General features: G+C 40.9%; 2 protein-coding genes across 7 annotated transcripts in view; one reads left to right on the top strand and one right to left on the bottom strand.

Annotated features, from left to right (window-relative positions):
• Positions 1–6687: 6687 nt before the first annotated feature.
• Positions 6688–16272, bottom strand: nob1 (NIN1 (RPN12) binding protein 1 homolog). Its single transcript, XM_074627924.1, has 10 exons — positions 16184–16272; positions 12220–12352; positions 11570–11703; positions 11301–11372; positions 11078–11212; positions 10580–10723; positions 10232–10459; positions 8535–8632; positions 8188–8332; positions 6688–7118 (listed from the first exon to the last, which is right to left on the bottom strand). Exons 1-10 carry the CDS (start codon positions 16250–16252, stop codon positions 6849–6851), a joined length of 1428 nt encoding a protein of 475 aa, XP_074484025.1. The 5' UTR covers positions 16253–16272; the 3' UTR covers positions 6688–6848.
• Positions 16273–17305: 1033 nt separating this feature from the next.
• wdr59 (WD repeat domain 59) overlaps positions 17306–20825 on the top strand; it is a 65002-nt gene continuing 61482 nt past the window's right edge. For 3 of the 6 annotated variants that reach the window (XR_012593078.1, XR_012593079.1, XR_012593077.1), the window contains exon 1: positions 17306–17425. Coding sequence is in view for 3 of the 6 variants with exons in the window: in XM_074627921.1 (XP_074484022.1) it covers positions 17372–17425 (54 nt within the window). In the remaining 3 variants the exon portion in view is untranslated. The remainder of the gene's footprint in view (positions 17426–20825) is intronic. The other 3 variants (XM_074627921.1, XM_074627920.1, XM_074627922.1) reach the window with 2 other exon arrangements.

The following is a 20825-nucleotide window of genomic DNA, read 5'->3' as shown; positions in this document are numbered from 1 at the left end:
AGTATAGTAAGGAGTATATTAAGGAGTATAGTAAGGAGTATAGTAAGGAGTATAGTAAGGAGTATATTAAGGAGTATAGTAAGGAGTATATTAAGGAGTATAGTAAGGAGTATATAAAGGAGTATAGTAAGGAGTATAGTAAGGAGTATATTAAGGAGTATATTAAGGAGTATAGTAAGGAGTATATTAAGGAGTATAGTAAGGAGTATAGTAAGGAGTATATTAAGGAGTATAGTCCGGAGTATAGTAAGGAGTATAGTAAGGAGTATATTAAGGAGTATAGTAAGGAGTATATTAAGGAGTATAGTAAGGAGTATATTAAGGAGTATAGTAAGGAGTATATTAAGGAGTATAGTAAGGAGTATATAAAGGAGTATAGTAAGGAGTATAGTAAGGAGTATATTAAGGAGTATATTAAGGAGTATAGTAAGGAGTATATTAAGGAGTATAGTAAGGAGTATATTAAGGAGTATAGTAAGGAGTATATTAAGGAGTATATTAAGGAGTATATTAAGGAGTATAGTAAGGAGTATATTAAGGAGTATAGTAAGGAGTATATTAAGGAGTATATTAAGGAGTATAGTAAGGAGTATAGTCAGGAGTATAGTAAGGAGTATAGTAAGGAGTATATTAAGGAGTATAGTAAGGAGTATATTAAGGAGTATATTAAGGAGTATATTAAGGAGTATAGTAAGGAGTATAGTCAGGAGTATAGTAAGGAGTATAGTAAGGAGTATAGTCAGGAGTATATTAAGGAGTATATTAAGGAGTATAGTAAGGAGTATATTAAGGAGTATAGTAAGGAGTATAGTAAGGAGTATATTAAGGAGTATAGTAAGGAGTATAGTAAGGAGTATATTAAGGAGTATAGTCAGGAGTATATTAAGGAGTATATTAAGGAGTATAGTAAGGAGTATATTAAGGAGTATAGTAAGGAGTATAGTAAGGAGTATATTAAGGAGTATAGTAAGGAGTATATTAAGGAGTATAGTAAGGAGTATAGTAAGGAGTATAGTCAGGAGTATAGTAAGGAGTATAGTAAGGAGTATATAAAGGAGTATAGTAAGGAGTATAGTAAGGAGTATATTAAGGAGTATATTAAGGAGTATAGTAAGGAGTATAGTAAGGAGTATATTAAGGAGTATATTAAGGAGTATAGTAAGGAGTATAGTAAGGAGTATATTAAGGAGTATAGTAAGGAGTATATTAAGGAGTATAGTAAGGAGTATATTAAGGAGTATAGTAAGGAGTATATTAAGGAGTATAGTAAGGAGTATATAAAGGAGTATAGTAAGGAGTATAGTAAGGAGTATATTAAGGAGTATATTAAGGAGTATAGTAAGGAGTATATTAAGGAGTATAGTAAGGAGTATATTAAGGAGTATAGTAAGGAGTATATTAAGGAGTATATTAAGGAGTATATTAAGGAGTATAGTAAGGAGTATATTAAGGAGTATAGTAAGGAGTATATTAAGGAGTATATTAAGGAGTATAGTAAGGAGTATAGTCAGGAGTATAGTAAGGAGTATAGTAAGGAGTATATTAAGGAGTATAGTAAGGAGTATATTAAGGAGTATATTAAGGAGTATATTAAGGAGTATAGTAAGGAGTATAGTCAGGAGTATAGTAAGGAGTATAGTAAGGAGTATAGTCAGGAGTATATTAAGGAGTATATTAAGGAGTATAGTAAGGAGTATATTAAGGAGTATAGTAAGGAGTATAGTAAGGAGTATATTAAGGAGTATAGTAAGGAGTATAGTAAGGAGTATATTAAGGAGTATAGTCAGGAGTATATTAAGGAGTATATTAAGGAGTATAGTAAGGAGTATATTAAGGAGTATAGTAAGGAGTATAGTAAGGAGTATATTAAGGAGTATAGTAAGGAGTATATTAAGGAGTATAGTAAGGAGTATAGTCAGGAGTATAGTAAGGAGTATAGTAAGGAGTATATTAAGGAGTATAGTAAGGAGTATATTAAGGAGTATAGTCAGGAGTATAGTAAGGAGTATAGTAAGGAGTATAGTAAGGAGTATATTAAGGAGTATAGTAAGGAGTATATTAAGGAGTATAGTAAGGAGTATAGTCCGGAGTATAGTAAGGAGTATAGTAAGGAGTATAGTAAGGAGTATATTAAGGAGTATAGTCAGGAGTATATTAAGGAGTATAGTAAGGAGTATAGTAAGGAGTATATTAAGGAGTAAATTAAGGAGTATAGTAAGGAGTATAGTCAGGAGTATAGTAAGGAGTATAGTAAGGAGTATATTAAGGAGTATAGTCAGGAGTATATTAAGGAGTATAGTAAGGAGTATAGTAAGGAGTATATTAAGGAGTATAGTAAGGAGTATAGTAAGGAGTATAGTAAGGAGTATATTAAGGAGTATAGTCAGGAGTATAGTAAGGAGTATAGTAAGGAGTATAGTAAGGAGTATATTAAGGAGTATAGTAAGGAGTATATTAAGGAGTATAGTAAGGACTATATTAAGGAGTATAGTAAGGAGTATAGTCAGGAGTATAGTAAGGAGTATATTAAGGAGTATAGTAAGGAGTATAGTAAGGAGTATAGTCAGGAGTATAGTAAGGAGTATATTAAGGAGTATAGTAAGGAGTATAGTAAGGAGTATATTAAGGAGTATAGTAAGGAGTATAGTAAGGAGTATATTAAGGAGTATAGTAAGGAGTATATTAAGGAGTATAGTAAGGAGTATATTAAGGAGTATATTAAGGAGTATAGTAAGGAGTATAGTAAGGAGTATAGTCAGGAGTATAGTAAGGAGTATAGTAAGGAGTATAGTCAGGAGTATATTAAGGAGTATATTAAGGAGTATAGTAAGGAGTATATTAAGGAGTATAGTAAGGAGTATAGTAAGGAGTATATTAAGGAGTATAGTAAGGAGTATAGTAAGGAGTATATTAAGGAGTATAGTCAGGAGTATATTAAGGAGTATATTAAGGAGTATAGTAAGGAGTATATTAAGGAGTATAGTAAGGAGTATAGTAAGGAGTATATTAAGGAGTATAGTAAGGAGTATATTAAGGAGTATAGTAAGGAGTATAGTAAGGAGTATAGTCAGGAGTATAGTAAGGAGTATAGTAAGGAGTATATTAAGGAGTATAGTAAGGAGTATATTAAGGAGTATATTAAGGAGTATAGTCAGGAGTATAGTAAGGAGTATAGTAAGGAGTATAGTAAGGAGTATATTAAGGAGTATATTAAGGAGTATATTAAGGAGTATAGTAAGGAGTATAGTCCGGAGTATAGTAAGGAGTATAGTAAGGAGTATAGTAAGGAGTATATTAAGGAGTATAGTAAGGAGTATAGTCAGGAGTATATTAAGGAGTATAGTAAGGAGTATATTAAGGAGTATAGTAAGGACTATAGTAAGGAGTATATTAAGGAGTATAGTCCGGAGTATAGTAAGGAGTATAGTAAGGAGTATAGTAAGGAGTATAGTCAGGAGTATAGTCAGGAGTATATTAAGGAGTATAGTAAGGAGTATAGTCAGGAGTATATTAAGGAGTATAGTAAGGAGTATATTAAGGAGTATAGTAAGGAGTATAGTAAGGAGTATAGTCCGGAGTATAGTAAGGAGTATAGTAAGGAGTATAGTCAGGAGTATATTAAGGAGTATAGTAAGGAGTATAGTCAGGAGTATATTAAGGAGTATAGTAAGGAGTATATTAAGGAGTATAGTAAGGAGTATAGTAAGGAGTATATTAAGGAGTATAGTCAGGAGTATATTAAGGAGTATAGTAAGGAGTATAGTAAGGAGTATATTAAGGAGTATAGTAAGGACTATAGTAAGGAGTATATTAAGGAGTATAGTAAGGAGTATAGTAAGGACTATATTAAGGAGTATAGTAAGGAGTATAGTAAGGAGTATATTAAGGAGTATAGTAAGGAGTATAGTAAGGAGTATATTAAGGAGTATAGTCAGGAGTATAGTAAGGAGTATAGTAAGGAGTATAGTAAGGAGTATATTAAGGAGTATAGTAAGGAGTATATTAAGGAGTATAGTAAGGAGTATAGTCCGGAGTATAGTAAGGAGTATAGTAAGGAGTATAGTAAGGAGTATATTAAGGAGTATAGTCAGGAGTATATTAAGGAGTATAGTAAGGAGTATAGTAAGGAGTATATTAAGGAGTAAATTAAGGAGTATAGTAAGGAGTATAGTCAGGAGTATAGTAAGGAGTATAGTAAGGAGTATATTAAGGAGTATAGTCAGGAGTATATTAAGGAGTATAGTAAGGAGTATAGTAAGGAGTATATGAAGGAGTATAGTAAGGAGTATAGTAAGGAGTATAGTAAGGAGTATATTAAGGAGTATAGTCAGGAGTATAGTAAGGAGTATAGTAAGGAGTATAGTAAGGAGTATATTAAGGAGTATAGTAAGGAGTATATTAAGGAGTATAGTAAGGACTATATTAAGGAGTATAGTAAGGAGTATAGTCAGGAGTATAGTAAGGAGTATATTAAGGAGTATAGTAAGGAGTATAGTAAGGAGTATAGTCAGGAGTATAGTAAGGAGTATATTAAGGAGTATAGTAAGAAGTATAGTAAGGAGTATATTAAGGAGTATAGTAAGGAGTATAGTAAGGAGTATATTAAGGAGTATAGTAAGGAGTATATTAAGGAGTATAGTAAGGAGTATATTAAGGAGTATATTAAGGAGTATAGTAAGGAGTATAGTAAGGAGTATAGTCAGGAGTATAGTAAGGAGTATAGTAAGGAGTATAGTCAGGAGTATATTAAGGAGTATATTAAGGAGTATAGTAAGGAGTATATTAAGGAGTATAGTAAGGAGTATAGTAAGGAGTATATTAAGGAGTATAGTAAGGAGTATATTAAGGAGTATAGTCAGGAGTATATTAAGGAGTATATTAAGGAGTATAGTAAGGAGTATATTAAGGAGTATAGTAAGGAGTATAGTAAGGAGTATATTAAGGAGTATAGTAAGGAGTATATTAAGGAGTATAGTAAGGAGTATAGTAAGGAGTATAGTCAGGAGTATAGTAAGGAGTATATTAAGGAGTATAGTAAGGAGTATATTAAGGAGTATATTAAGGAGTATAGTCAGGAGTATAGTAAGGAGTATAGTAAGGAGTATAGTAAGGAGTATATTAAGGAGTATATTAAGGAGTATATTAAGGAGTATAGTAAGGAGTATAGTCCGGAGTATAGTAAGGAGTATAGTAAGGAGTATAGTAAGGAGTATATTAAGGAGTATAGTAAGGAGTATAGTCAGGAGTATATTAAGGAGTATAGTAAGGAGTATATTAAGGAGTATAGTAAGGACTATAGTAAGGAGTATATTAAGGAGTATAGTCCGGAGTATAGTAAGGAGTATAGTAAGGAGTATAGTAAGGAGTATAGTCAGGAGTATAGTCAGGAGTATATTAAGGAGTATAGTAAGGAGTATAGTCAGGAGTATATTAAGGAGTATAGTAAGGAGTATATTAAGGAGTATAGTAAGGAGTATAGTAAGGAGTATAGTCCGGAGTATAGTAAGGAGTATAGTAAGGAGTATAGTCAGGAGTATATTAAGGAGTATAGTAAGGAGTATAGTCAGGAGTATATTAAGGAGTATAGTAAGGAGTATATTAAGGAGTATAGTAAGGAGTATAGTAAGGAGTATATTAAGGAGTATAGTCAGGAGTATATTAAGGAGTATAGTAAGGAGTATAGTAAGGAGTATATTAAGGAGTATAGTAAGGACTATAGTAAGGAGTATATTAAGGAGTATAGTAAGGAGTATAGTAAGGACTATATTAAGGAGTATAGTAAGGAGTATAGTAAGGAGTATATTAAGGAGTATAGTAAGGAGTATATTAAGGAGTATATTAAGGAGTATAGTAAGGACTATAGTCAGGAGTATATTAAGGAGTATAGTAAGGACTATATTAAGGAGTATATTAAGGAGTATAGTAAGGACTATAGTCAGGAGTATATTAAGGAGTATAGTAAGGAGTATAGTAAGGACTATATTAAGGAGTATATTAAGGACTATATTAAGGAGTATAGTAAGGAGTATAGTAAGGACTATAGTAAGGAGTATATTAAGGAGTATATTAAGGAGTATAGTAAGGACTATAGTCAGGAGTATATTAAGGAGTATAGTAAGGACTATATTAAGGAGTATATTAAGGAGTATAGTAAGGAGTATAGTAAGGACTATATTAAGGAGTATATTAAGGACTATATTAAGGAGTATATTAAGGAGTATAGTAAGGAGTATAGTAAGGACTATAGTAAGGAGTATATTAAGGACTATATTAAGGAGTATAGTAAGGACTATAGTCAGGAGTATATTAAGGAGTATAGTAAGGACTATAGTCAGGAGTATATTAAGGAGTATAGTAAAGACTATATTAAGGAGTATATTAAGGAGTATAGTAAGGACTATAGTCAGGAGTATATTAAGGAGTATAGTAAGGACTATAGTCAGGAGTATAGTAAGGACTATATTAAGGAGTATATTAAGGAGTATAGTAAGGACTATAGTAAGGAGTATAGTAAGGAGTATAGTAAGGAGTATATTAAGGACTATATTAAGGAGTATAGTAAGGAGTATAGTAAGGACTATAGTAAGGACTATATTAAGGACTATAGTAAGGACTATATTAAGGAGTATTCTGAGGGTCTTTAATGTGTCTTTATATTTGAGTAATGAAGAAAGGTCGTGAAGCAGCTGAAGGTTTAACATTTATTAGTTTAGAATAGAGACAGAATGTGAATCATCAGGTTGTTAACGTGCAGAGAGGGAGACTGCTGGTGTTTGTGCTCCTTTAATGTGACATCAGTCCGCCTGGAGGACGTCCTGTGTCCACATGTCCAACAGTCCATAAACTCCTCACTTCTTCTTGACAAACTTCTTGTGGGTGGCGTTGGGGTTGGTCCGCCTCCTGCCGCCGCCGCTCTGGCCGTCTCTGATCTGCAGGTTGGCGGCTCGGCTGTAGACGTCGTTCTGGCAGAACGGCGACCCTCCGGCCACGTAGTCCGGGTCGAACACGTCCGTCTTCTGGCGAGCTTTACGGGACAGTCTCTGCTGAGGGAACCGCTGGTCCTCCACCAGCTGGGGGTTGTTCCCGTGTTTCCCTCCCTGAGGACTCGGCAGAGAGTGCTGGAACACACCACGGAGGGTTAATACATGTATACTGTCTATATGCTAAGCTAGGCTAACAGTTACCCCCTGCTACCAGTCTTTATGCTAAGCTAGGCTAACAGTTACCCCCTGCTACCAGTCTTTATGCTAAGCTAGGCTAACAGTTTCCCTCTGCTTCCAGTCTTTATGCTAAGCTAGGCTAACAGTTTCCCCCTGCTTCGTCTTTATGCTAAGCTAGGCTAACAGTTTCCCTCTGCTTCCAGTCTTTATGCTAAGCTAGGCTAACAGTTACCCCCTGCTACCAGTCTTTATGCTAAGCTAGGCTAACAGTTTCCCTCTGCTTCCAGTCTTTATGCTAAGCTAGGCTAACAGTTTCCCCCTGCTTCCAGTCTTTGTGCTAAGCTAGGCTAGCAGATTCCCCCTGCTTCCAGTCTTTGTGCTAAGCTAGGCTAGCAGATTCCCCCTGCTTCCAGTCTTTGTGCTAAGCTAGGCTAACAGTTTCCCTCTGCTTCCAGTCTTTATGCTAAGCTAGGCTAACAGTTTCCCCCTGCTTCGTCTTTATGCTAAGCTAGGCTAACAGTTTCCCTCTGCTTCCAGTCTTTATGCTAAGCTAGGCTAACAGTTACCCCCTGCTACCAGTCTTTATGCTAAGCTAGGCTAACAGTTTCCCTCTGCTTCCAGTCTTTATGCTAAGCTAGGCTAACAGTTTCCCCCTGCTTCCAGTCTTTGTGCTAAGCTAGGCTAGCAGATTCCCCCTGCTTCCAGTCTTTGTGCTAAGCTAGGCTAGCAGATTCCCCCTGCTTCCAGTCTTTGTGCTAAGCTAGGCTAACAGTTTCCCCCTGCTTCCAGTCTTTGTGCTAAGCTACGCTAACAGTTTCCCCCTGCTTCCAGTCTTTGTGCTAAGCTAGGCTAGCAGTTTCCCCCTGCCGTCTTTATGCTAAGCTAGGCTAGCAGTTTCCCCCTGCTTCCAGTCTTTGTGCTAAGCTAGGCTAGCAGTTTCCCCCTGCTTCCAGTCTTTGTGCTAAGCTAGGCTAGCAGTTTCCCCCTGCTTCCAGTCTTTGTGCTAAGCTAGGCTAACAGGTCTCACCCTCAGTCCTCGTGGGTTCAGTACTTTTGGGTTCTTGGAGAAATGCATCTGAGTGGTTCCGTCCTGACCGACGGTCACCGCCAGCTTCTTCAGAGTCTGGTTCCCACAGTGAGGACAGAACACCCGGGTCATGTTGCTGGTGGTCCTGGAGGTAGAACACAGAACCATCAGAACACAGAACCATCAGAACCCAGTCAGCTTTAGACCATCAGAACCCAGTCAGTTTTAGACCATCAGAACCCAGTCAGTTTTAGACCATCAGAACCCAGTCAGCTTTAGAGAATCAGAACTCATTGTGGATCAGGTCTGGTTCTGGTTCTGGTCTCATGTCCTTCAGTCAGACTCACTTGAAGCAGGCGTGACATCGGAGGACGTAGTTCCTCGCCTGTTGGATCAGCATCCCGTTAACGGACAGAACATGAAGTCCAATCTGAATCAGAACGTTCTGGAAACACATCCAAGGATTTAATTCATCAATCAACTCATCAACAACCAATAATATAATAATATAATATAACAATAATATAATATAACAATATAATAATATAATAATATAATATAATAATATAATAATATAATATAATAATATAACAATATAATAATATAATAATGTAATATAATAATATAATATAATAATAATATAACAATATAATAATATAATAATATAATATAACAATAATATAATATAACAATATAATAATATAATAATATAATATAATAATATAATAATATAATATAATAATATAACAATATAATAATATAATAATGTAATATAATAATATAATAATAATATAACAATATAATAATATAATAATATAATAATAATATAACAATAATATAACAATATAATAATATAATAATATAATATAATAATATAATATAACAATATAATAATAATAATATAATAATAATAATATAACAATAATATAATATAACAATATAACAATATAATAATATAACAATATAAAAACTTAATATAAATATAGTAATATAATAATGATCAGTGTCTCCTCTCTCTCTAATATATCTACTTTATACTGATGTGAAAACATCTGGATTTATTCCAGTTCATCACCTAAAACTACATTTTACCAGATTACACTTGAACGCATCATGATAACGTTGTAATTTACCTTCGCCCAGTATCAGTGGAACCCCCAATAACGGAACCTCCTCTAACAGAACCCCCGCTAACGGAACGTCCGCTAACGGATCCTCCTCTAACGGAACACCCGCTAATGGAACCTCCTCTAACGGATCCTCCTCTAACGGAACCTCCACTAACGGAACCTCCTCTAACGGAACACCCGCTAACGGAACCCCCGCTAACGGAACCTCCACTAACGGAACCTCCTCTAACGGAACCTCCGCTAACGGAACCCCCGCTAACAGTACCCCCACCAACGGAACCCCCAATAACGGAACCTCCTCTAACAGAACCCCCGCTAACGGAACCCCCGCTAACGGAACCCCCACTAACGGATCCTCCTCTAACGGAACACCCACTAACGGAACCTCCTCTAACGGAACCCCCGCTAACGGAACGTCCGCTAACGGAACCCCCGCTAACGGATCCTCCTCTAACGGAACACCCGCTAACGGAACCTCCTCTAACGGAACCCCCGCTAACGGATCCTCCGCTAACGGAACCTCCTCTAACGGAACCCCCGCTAACGGAACCTCCTCTAACGGAACCCCCGCTAACGGAACCCCCGCTAACGGAACCCCCACTAACGGATCCTCCTCTAACGGAACACCCACTAACGGAACCTCCTCTAACGGAACCCCCGCTAACGGAACCCCCGCTAACGGAACCCCCACTAACGGATCCTCCTCTAACGGAACACCCACTAACGGAACCTCCTCTAACGGAACCCCCGCTAACGGAACCCCCGCTAACGGAACCCCCACTAACGGATCCTCCTCTAACGGAACACCCACTAACGGAACCTCCTCTAACGGAACACCCGCTAACGGAACCCCCACTAACGGAACCCCCACTAACGGTGACCTCCAGGTGACCTCCAGGTGAGCGGTCTGTTACCTGCATGGCGAAGTCGGTGGTCAGACATCCGACTGTGACATCAGCAGGAGCCGTCCAATCAGCCGAGGCCATCTTCACCTGTTGGATGTTACTTGGAGTGATCCATCCACCTCCGTCCTCCTCTTCCTCCTCCTCCTCCTCCTCTTCCTCCTCAGGCTCGTTCTCTTTGTCCTCGTCATCTGATTGGTCCTCTCTCTGCAGCGACGTGTTGGACACCTCGTCCACTTTCTGCAAACCAACCAACAACCAATCAGCAACTAGAGTCAGCTGCTGTCAGACAATCAGGGTCCAGGATCTTTGGAGGTAGCTGTGCGGTCCACGTTCTGATGTGGTCCTTCTGAAACTCACCAGCTGGTCCAGCAGGTCCAGCAGGCCATCATTGATCGGCGCCGGCGTCTCTCTCCAGAACAGGAAGCTGCTGAACTCGTCTCCTTTGGTCTGAGTGTCCGTCTGCTTCTGTTGGTTCTTTGAATTCAGAACCTCAACGGGGTCCTGCAGGAGAACCAACCACAGCACACATCACTGTAGGAACCTGGTTACTATGGGAACCTGGAGAACCAACCACTGCACACATCACTGTAGGAACCTGGTTACTATGGGAACCTGGAGAACCAACCACAGCACACATCACTGTAGGAACCTGGTTACTATGGGAACCTGATTAAAACCTGGTTACTGTAGTGGCCAATCAGCTGGCCCGGTGCTCCTGACGGCCGGTCCGGTCCGGTTCAGCCGTCGCTCTAGAACCAGACTCACCAGTAGAACCAGACTCAGCAGTAGAACCAGACTCACCAGTAGAACCAGACTCACCAGTAGAACCAGACTCAGCAATAGAACAGGACTCACCAGTAGGTCCAGCAGGTCTCGGCTGACGGGTTCCAGCGGTTCTCTCCAGAACTGGAAGCTGTTGAACTCTTCGCTGTTGGACGTCTCCGTCTCTGTTGGAGTCTGGTGGAAGACGTTCAAACCGTCCTCAGGTTTCTGAGGGGACAATAACGTGATGCTTTAGGACACCACGTGGTTCTGACTGACTGTTCTCATGAGTACATACAGATGAACCGTGTTCTACCTTGGAGGGGAAGTGGAACCCTGCAACGTTCACCGGAGTCTCTGGGTGGCGCTGAGTGCTGCGGACGTTCACCTGAAACACAACGTCCACAACCGTTACTGAGGGACCGGGTCTGGGGGACCGGGTCTGGGGTACCGGGTCTGAGGGACCGGGTCTGAGGGACCGGGACTGAGGGACCGGGTCTGGGGGACCGGGACTGAGGGACCGGGACTGAGGGACCGGGTCTGAGGGACCGGGTCTGTATTAATGAGAGGAAGCTGCTCAGGTACCTGGACCTCCGGATCCTTCTTCAGGTGTTGGCTGCCGACGTGCTCCACCTCCAGCTGGTAGGTCAGAGCCAGAACTTTGATATCGGTGGCCGAGAGACTCGGGTAGTCCCCAGTCTTCTTCGAGAACTCCGTCACTGAGACCACAAACACAAACATCAGTTAACCCAGGACTAGTTAACTCAGCACTAGTTAACTCAGCACTAGTTTACCTAGTCTGATATGTTCAGGACTAGTTAACTCAGGACTAGTTAACCCAGGACACCCCAGCACTAGTTAACCCAGCACTAGTTAACCCAGCACTAGTTAACCCAGGACACCCCAGGACTAGTTAACCCAGCACTAGTTTACACACGACTAGTTAACCCAGCACTAGTTAACCCAGGACACCCCAGGACTAGTTAACCCAGCACTAGTTAACACACGACTAGTTAACCCAGCACTAGTTAACCCAGGACACCCCAGGACTAGTTAACCCAGCACTAGTTTACACACGACTAGTTAACTCAGGACTAGTTAACCCAGCACTAGTTTACCTAGTCTGATGTGTTCAGGACTAGTTGAGGTTAGTTTACCCAGTCTGATGTGTTCAGGACTAGTTGAGGTTAGTTTACCCAGTCTGATGTGTTCAGGACTAGCTAAGGTTAGTTTACCCAGTCTGATGTGTTCAGGATGTGGTTCTCTGAAGTTCAGCTGGTAGGGGAGGAAGGCCAGACTCCTCCTGGTGGGTTTGTCTCGGATCTCGTCCACCACGTCTCTCAGGGTGTAGATGTTGCTGCCGATGTCCTGAAACACAAACCAGCAGAACTAACTGAGACTAGTCAAGAGATCAGGAACTAAATATACACAAACAAATAAATAATACTACTGACCAATCACAGACATGGACTAGTCTACTGACCAATCACAGACATGGACTAGTCTACTGACCAATCACAGACATGGACTAGTCTACTGATCAATCACAGACATGGACTAGTCTACTGACCAATCACAGACATGGACTAGTCTACTGACCAATCACAGACATGGACTAGTCTACTGACCAATCACAGACATGGACTAGTCTACAGACCAATCACAGACATGGACTATTCTACTGACCAATCACAGACATGGACTAGTCTACAGACCAATCACAGACATGGACTAGTCTACTGATCAATCACAGACATGGACTAGTCTACAGACCAATCACAGACATGGACTAGTCTACAGACCAATCACAGACATGGACTAGTCTACAGACCAATCACAGACATGGACTAGTCTACAGACCAATCACAGACATGGACTAGTCTACTGATCAATCACAGACATGGACTAGTCTACAGACCAATCACAGACATGGACTAGTCTACAGACCAATCACAGACATGGACTAGTCTACAGACCAATCACAGACATGGACTAGTCTACAGACCAATCACAGACATGGACTAGTCTACAGACCAATCACAGACATGGACTAGTCTACTGACCAATCACAGACATGGACTAGTCTACAGACCAATCACAGACATGGACTAGTCTACTGACCAATCACAGACATGGACTAGTCTACAGACCAATCACAGACATGGACTAGTCTACAGACCAATCACAGACATGGACTAGTCTACAGACCAATCACAGACATGGACTAGTCTACAGACCAATCACAGACATGGACTAGTCTACAGACCAATCACAGACATGGACTAGTCTACTGACCAATCACAGACATGGACTAGTCTACAGACCAATCACAGACATGGACTAGTCTACAGACCAATCACAGACATGGACTAGTCTACAGACCAATCACAGACATGGACTAGTCTACAGACAAATCACAGACATGGACTAGTCTACTGACCAATCACAGACATGGACTAGTCTACTGACCAATCACAGACATGGACTAGTCTACTGATCAATCACAGACATGGACTAGTCTACAGACCAATCACAGACATGGACTAGTCTACAGACCAATCACAGACATGGACTAGTCTACTGACCAATCACAGACATGGACTAGTCTACTGATCAATCACAGACATGGACTAGTCTACTGACCAATCACAGACATGGACTAGTCTACTGACCAATCACAGACATGGACTAGTCTACAGACCAATCACAGACATGGACTAGTCTACAGACCAATCACAGACATGGACTAGTCTACAGACTGCAGACAGACACATGTATCAAAGGAAGAGTGAACTATATCAGACGGATGTGAAGAAGTGAAACTCTTAATCAGACTAACAGTAACAGTTGAAGCTGCCAGATGCAGGAAGAACAGCTGGTGAAAGAAACAACTCCAGATGTGTGAGTGATTAAATTAACAGACTTATTAATTTAACAGAACACTCAAAAGTCAGATATAGTCGTCTAAATATAAATAGCTTTTAGGAGAGTAATAGATGAATGGATTACACTTCTGTTTACCCTGTGAATAAAAAGATGTGTCTATGACTATTTCAGCCGTCCTTCAGCTGCGTTCCGTCTCCGGCGGTGTGAAACGGACTCAAGAGGAAGTTAAAAGAATAAATATAAAAATATAATTCAAAGCGGTAAATACCCACGGCATAAATCCAGCTGTTCTTCCTGCATCTGTCAGTTTAAACTGAGTTGTCTTTAGTCTGATTATGATGGTAACTTCTTCATATGTGTGTAATATACCATGTGATCCGCTCACTGAGCTCTGATTGGTCAGTAGGAGGTGCTTTTATACGAGTTGATCTTTGATCTGGAACATAACCTGCTCTGGAGCAGGTCAGCAGTTCAGCATCAGTTACCATGGTAACCATGGTGATCTACCCCGCATCAGTTACCATGGTGATCTACCCCGCATCAGTTACCGTGGTGATCTACCCCGTATCAGTTACCATGGTGATCTACCCCGCATCAGTTACCGTGGTGATTTACCCCGTATCAGTTACCATGGTGATCTACCCCGCATCAGTTACCGTGGTGATCTACCCCGTATCAGTTACCATGGTGATCTACCCCGCATCAGTTACCGTGGTGATCTACCCCGTATCAGTTACCATGGTGATCTACCCCGCATCAGTTACCGTGGTGATCTACCCCGTATCAGTTACCATGGTGATCTACCCCGCATCAGTTACAATGGTGATCTACCCCGCATCAGTTACCATGGTGATCTACCCCGTATCAGTTACCATGGTGATCTACCCCGCATCAGTTACCATGGTGATCTACCCCGTATCAGTTACCATGGTGATCTACCAGGTAAGAAGTGATCCAGCTTCGTAGGACTGAAAACCCTGAAGTTACCTCCCTAATTTATAATCCTGCTTCCTGGTCCAGACCTCTGACCTCTGACCTCTGACCTCTGGTCACACGTTGCTGTGTGATGTTGTTCTGTTCCTTAACCAGGATTAACTGCAGGTCAGCTGGTTGTGTGTCCCCTCAGTGATGTCACTAACAGAACAAGGCTTGTCATCATTGAAGGCCATCTCAATGCAGGGAGATATCGGGATGAGATTCTGCAGCCAGTAGCGATCCCATATCTCCACAATCTGGGACCTAACTTCATCCTCCAAGAAACAAAGCCCCCCCCCACAGAGCCAGGGTTATCACAGACTACCTCCACAATGTGGGAGGAGAGAGAATGGAACGGCCTCCAAGAGTCCACACCTCAACCCAACTCAACACTTGTAGGATCAGCTTAGGCGTGCTGTACGTGTTAGAGTGACCAACACAACCACGCTGGCTGACCTGCAACGAATCCTGGTTGAGGAATGGAACGCCATCCCACAGCAACGTGTGACCAGGTTGGTGACCAGCATGAGGAGGAGGTGCCAGGCTGTTGTGGCTGCGTATGGATCTTCCACCGCTACTGAGGCTCCTGACGGTGGATTCAATAGATCAATATGTCTAGTAACCGGACACCGATGGACCGGGACCGGGACCGGCTCCAGAACCCCGTTCATTAACTATAGATATGATATAAAGGTGTATATATACCTGTAGAGGAGCTCTCCTGATGAAGGCAGCTGTATATAGATGTATATATAGATATAAAGGTGTATATATACCTGTAGAGGAGCTCTCCTGATGAAGGCTGCTGTATATTAGTTGTATATAGATGTATATATAGATATAAAGGTGTATATATACCTGTAGAGGAGCTCTCCTGATGAAGGCAGCTGTATATAGGTGTATATATACCTGTAGAGGAGCTCTCCTGATGAAGGCAGCTGTATATAGATGTATATATAGATATAAAGGTGTATATATACCTGTAGAGGAGCTCTCCTGATGAAGGCAGCTGTATATTAGTTGTATATAGGTGTATATATACCTGTAGAGGAGCTCTCCTGATGAAGGCAGCTGTATATTAGTTGTATATAGATGTATATATAGGTATAAAGGTGTATATATACCTGTAGAGGAGCTCTCCTGATGAAGGCTGCTGTATATAGGTGTATATATAGGTATAAAGGTGTATATATACCTGTAGAGGAGCTCTCCTGATGAAGGCAGCTGTATATTAGTTGTATATATAGGTATAAAGGTGTATATATACCTGTAGAGGAGCTCTCCTGATGAAGGCAGCTGTATATAGGTGTATATATAGATATAAAGGTGTATATATACCTGTAGAGGAGCTCTCCTGATGAAGGCTGCTGTATCCGCGACAACATGCGACACCAGCGTGGACGCCATGTTGGATCTATGACGAAGATCTGCAGCGACCAATCAGATGAGAGCAAGACGATGCGTTCAGGGACTCATGTAAAGATAGGTATTCAGATGCTGCATTTAGTGGTTTACATATTAAAAGGATTTCTCAGCTTTCTGTTGTTGCTCTCATGTTTATAAGACGGATGATTTTACTTTATTATTATTATTATTATGTTGCGTCACATTATCTTATCTCCGTTATTTTAAATATAATGCAAATAATATTTTTGTGTTTTACAAACTAGAGAGTGAAAAAGACAAAAATATGAATAAATAAGTGTCAGAGGATTAAAAACAAAATAAAGTGAAGTAAATAATTCAATATGAAAACATTTATTAATTCAGTGAGTCCAACAATAAATGAAGACAATGATCTCTGTTATCTTTGAGTTATAGTTTCTGCTTTTAAGCATTGAAATACAATAGTTCAATGCTTATTTCTTGTGTGTGTATAAGTATATATATATATATATATATATACATATATATATATATACATACAGTATATATATACTGTATATATATACAGTATATATATGTATGTATATATATATACTGTATGTATATATATATACTGTATGTATATATATATACTGTATGTATATATATATATATGTATATATATATATATATACAGTGTATATGTACATATATACAGTATATGTACATATACACAGTATATGTGTATATATACTGTGTATATGTACATATACTGTATATATATATATGTATACATATATATACAGTATATATATGTATATACTGTATATATATATATGTATATATATATATACAGTATATATATGTATATACTGTATGTATATACTGTATATGTATACTATACATATACAGTATATACAGCATATATATACACATATACTGTATATATATACAGTATATGTGTATATATACTGTGTATATGTACATATACTGTATATATATATATATGTATATATATATATACAGTATATATATATACATATATATAGTTTTATTTAGTAGGTATGTTTTGATATTACCGTTTTTCCAGCAGGGTTGGTGAACGCATCGTGACGCGTCAATGTGATCACGTGACGTGTTGTTGACGGTAGAGGAGGAAAGATGGCGGTCCGCTGGAGCAGCGAGACGGTGGTGGTGGAGTTCAGAGATGCTCAGGTAGAAACACACCTGAAACCCCTAACTCCTAACTCCTAACTCCTGACTCCTGACTCCTGACTCCTGACTCCTAACCCCTAACTCCTAACTCCTGACTCCTGACTCCTGACTCCTAACTCCTGACTCCTGACTCCTAACCCCTAACTCCTAACTCCTAACTCCTGACTCCTGACTCCTAACTCCTAACTCCTGACTCCTGACTCCTAACTCCTAAACCCTAACTCCTGACTCCTGACCCCTGACCCCTGACTCCTAACTCCTGACTCCTGACTCCTGACTCCTGACTCCTAACCCCTAACTCCTAACTCCTAACTCCTAACTCCTAACTCCTAAACCCTAACTCCTGACTCCTGACCCCTAACTCCTAACTCCTAACTCCTAACTCCTGACTCCTGACTCCTAACTCCTAAACCCTAACTCCTAACTCCTAACTCCTAACTCCTAACCCCTAACTCCTAACTCCTAACTCCTGACTCCTGACTCCTAACTCCTAACTCCTGACTCCTAACCCCTAACTCCTAACTCCTAACTCCTAACTCCTGACTCCTAACTCCTAACTCCTGACTCCTGACTCCTGACTCCTAACCCCTAACTCCTAACTCCTAACTCCTAACTCCTGACTCCTGACTCCTGACTCCTAACCCCTAACTCCTAACTCCTGACTCCTAACCCCTAACTCCTAACTCCTAACCCCTAACTCCTGACTCCTAACCCCTAACTCCTGACTCCTGACTCCTGACTCCTAACTCCTAAACCCTAACTCCTAACTCCTGACCCCTGACCCCTGACTCCTAACTCCTGACTCCTGACTCCTGACTCCTGACTCCTAACCCCTAACTCCTAACTCCTAACTCCTAAACCCTAACTCCTGACTCCTGACCCCTAACTCCTAACTCCTAACTCCTGACTCCTGACTCCTAACTCCTAAACCCTAACTCCTAACTCCTAACTCCTAACTCCTAACCCCTAACTCCTAACTCCTAACTCCTAACTCCTGACTCCTAACTCCTAACTCCTAACTCCTGACTCCTGACTCCTAACCCCTAACTCCTAACTCCTAACTCCTGACTCCTGACTCCTAACTCCTAACTCCTGACTCCTGACTCCTGACTCCTAACCCCTAACTCCTAACTCCTAACTCCTAACTCCTGACTCCTGACTCCTAACCCCTAACTCCTGACTCCTGACTCCTAACTCCTAACTCCTAACCCCTAACTCCTAACTCCTGACTCCTGACTCCTGACTCCTAACTCCTAAACCCTAACTCCTGACCCCTGACCCCTAACCCCTAACTCCTAACTCCTAACCCCTAACTCCTGACTCCTAACCCCTAACTCCTAACTCCTGACTCCTGACTCCTAACTCCTAACTCCTAACTCCTGACTCCTGACTCCTGACTCCTGACTCCTAACCCCTAACTCCTGACTCCTGACTCCTAACTCCTAACTCCTAACCCCTAACCCCTAACTCCTAACTCCTGACTCCTAACTCCTAACTCCTGACTCCTGACTCCTAACTCCTAACTCCTAAACCCTAACTCCTGACTCCTGACTCCTAACCCCTAACTCCTAACTCCTAACCCCTAACTCCTGACTCCTAACCCCTAACTCCTAACTCCTGACTCCTGACTCCTAACTCCTAAACCCTAACTCCTGACTCCTGACTCCTGACTCCTAACTCCTAAACCCTAACTCCTGACTCCTGACCCCTGACCCCTGACTCCTAACTCCTGACTCCTGACTCCTGACTCCTAACCCCTAACTCCTAACTCCTAACTCCTAACTCCTAAACCCTAACTCCTGACTCCTGACCCCTAACTCCTAACTCCTAACTCCTGACTCCTGACTCCTGACTCCTAACTCCTAAACCCTAACTCCTAACTCCTAACTCCTAACTCCTGACTCCTGACTCCTAACTCCTAAACCCTAACTCCTAACTCCTGACTCCTAACTCCTAACTCCTAACCCCTAACCCCTGACTCCTGACTCCTAACTCCTAACTCCTAACCCCTAACCCCTGACTCCTGACTCCTAACCCCTAACCCCTGACTCCTAACCCCTAACCCCTGACTCCTGACTCCTAACCCCTAACTCCTGACTCCTAACTCCTAACTCCTAAAGAATAGAGACTAAAGCCTCAGGAGGCGCTGCGTGCTCCTGTCGTCAGGTGTTCAGACCAGCTGCTGCTCTGTCTCTCTACATAGAGTTTACCTTTTAATGTCCTTAAAGGGCCTGTTAGTTAGAATCAGAATGTGTTGTTAACAGCATCACCTGTGTCCGTTAAGTCAACTAAAGTCAGCGTCCTGTTGCTGGCGCTTGTGTTCGCTCTACATAGACATGAAGGAGCATCGCTCAACACAGTGAGGAGACACACGTCAGCTAAAAGCACAATATCACTCTATATTTCAGCTGCTTGGCAGTAATGTTAGCTGACCAGACCAAGGTCTCTCCATGAATCAATGCTGATCCTAGTGTTGGCTTTTCCCGCCTCAGCCTCCCGACCGCGGCCGGAGGGAACGGGGGAGACGATAACGTTTCTCTCTGCGGAGCCCCGTCACTTCACAAGACACGGGAAACCTCTGTTGGTCTGGAGGAGCTGCAGCAGTTATTTCTGCACAAACGTCCACTGAACATTCACTAGATATTCTCAGAGCTAAACTAACTCTTCTGCAGTGTGGAGTGAGCAGCATGCACGTGAGAGGTGGAGAGAGAGAGAGAGAAGGAGCACGGTGTGTGAGTGAAGGCAGGCAGAGGAGCAGAGGAGCAGAGGCTCCGGTCCTGGAGACCAAAGCTACGGTCTCCTCCGCGTCCTCCGACCGCGGCCAACACTGTTTAACAGCTTCACTAGATACAACCAAGAGGTTTTGCTGCTTCACTGGAGTTTGTGTTGGAGTCTGAGTCTGAACAGCGGAGACACACGAGAGCTCACATTGGGAAACCGACCCGGTAGATTCATACCTGGAAGAAGTTACAAACAGATCCTTTAACTTCATGATAAATGTGATTTATATTTATGTTAGACAGAGAAAGGTTCAGTAACGTGGTAATTAGTAAATAATAGTAATAATCCACCATTAAAACTCCGTACTGTATTCATTCATGGAGCTCTCCAAGTCACTGCATGTTCTACAACACTGTCCGGCAAATATTTCAGAATAAAAGCCTCGTGTTAACAAATGAAGGGATTCTGTCCACAGAAAAAACGCCTGAGGGCTTTTATTTTGAAATGAAAGCAGGAAGTGTTGATTTAAAAATAAGTCTTTACCTTTTTTCATCTCCGTAACATATTCTACAGATAGACCTGTAGACTGTAGTGAGGTTGCTGGTATGATGATAATATACTGTCACTAGATCACCTTCACCGTCTGGAGCTGCTGTGAGACGCAGCTGAGACGCAGCTG

Source organism: Sebastes fasciatus (assembly GCF_043250625.1).
Source record: "Sebastes fasciatus isolate fSebFas1 chromosome 2 unlocalized genomic scaffold, fSebFas1.pri SUPER_2_unloc_1, whole genome shotgun sequence".
In the NCBI taxonomy this organism is placed as follows: Eukaryota; Metazoa; Chordata; class Actinopteri; order Perciformes; family Sebastidae; genus Sebastes; species Sebastes fasciatus.
The sequence above is the reverse complement of the archived record's forward strand: the minus strand, read 5'-3'. Positions and strand labels throughout refer to the sequence as shown.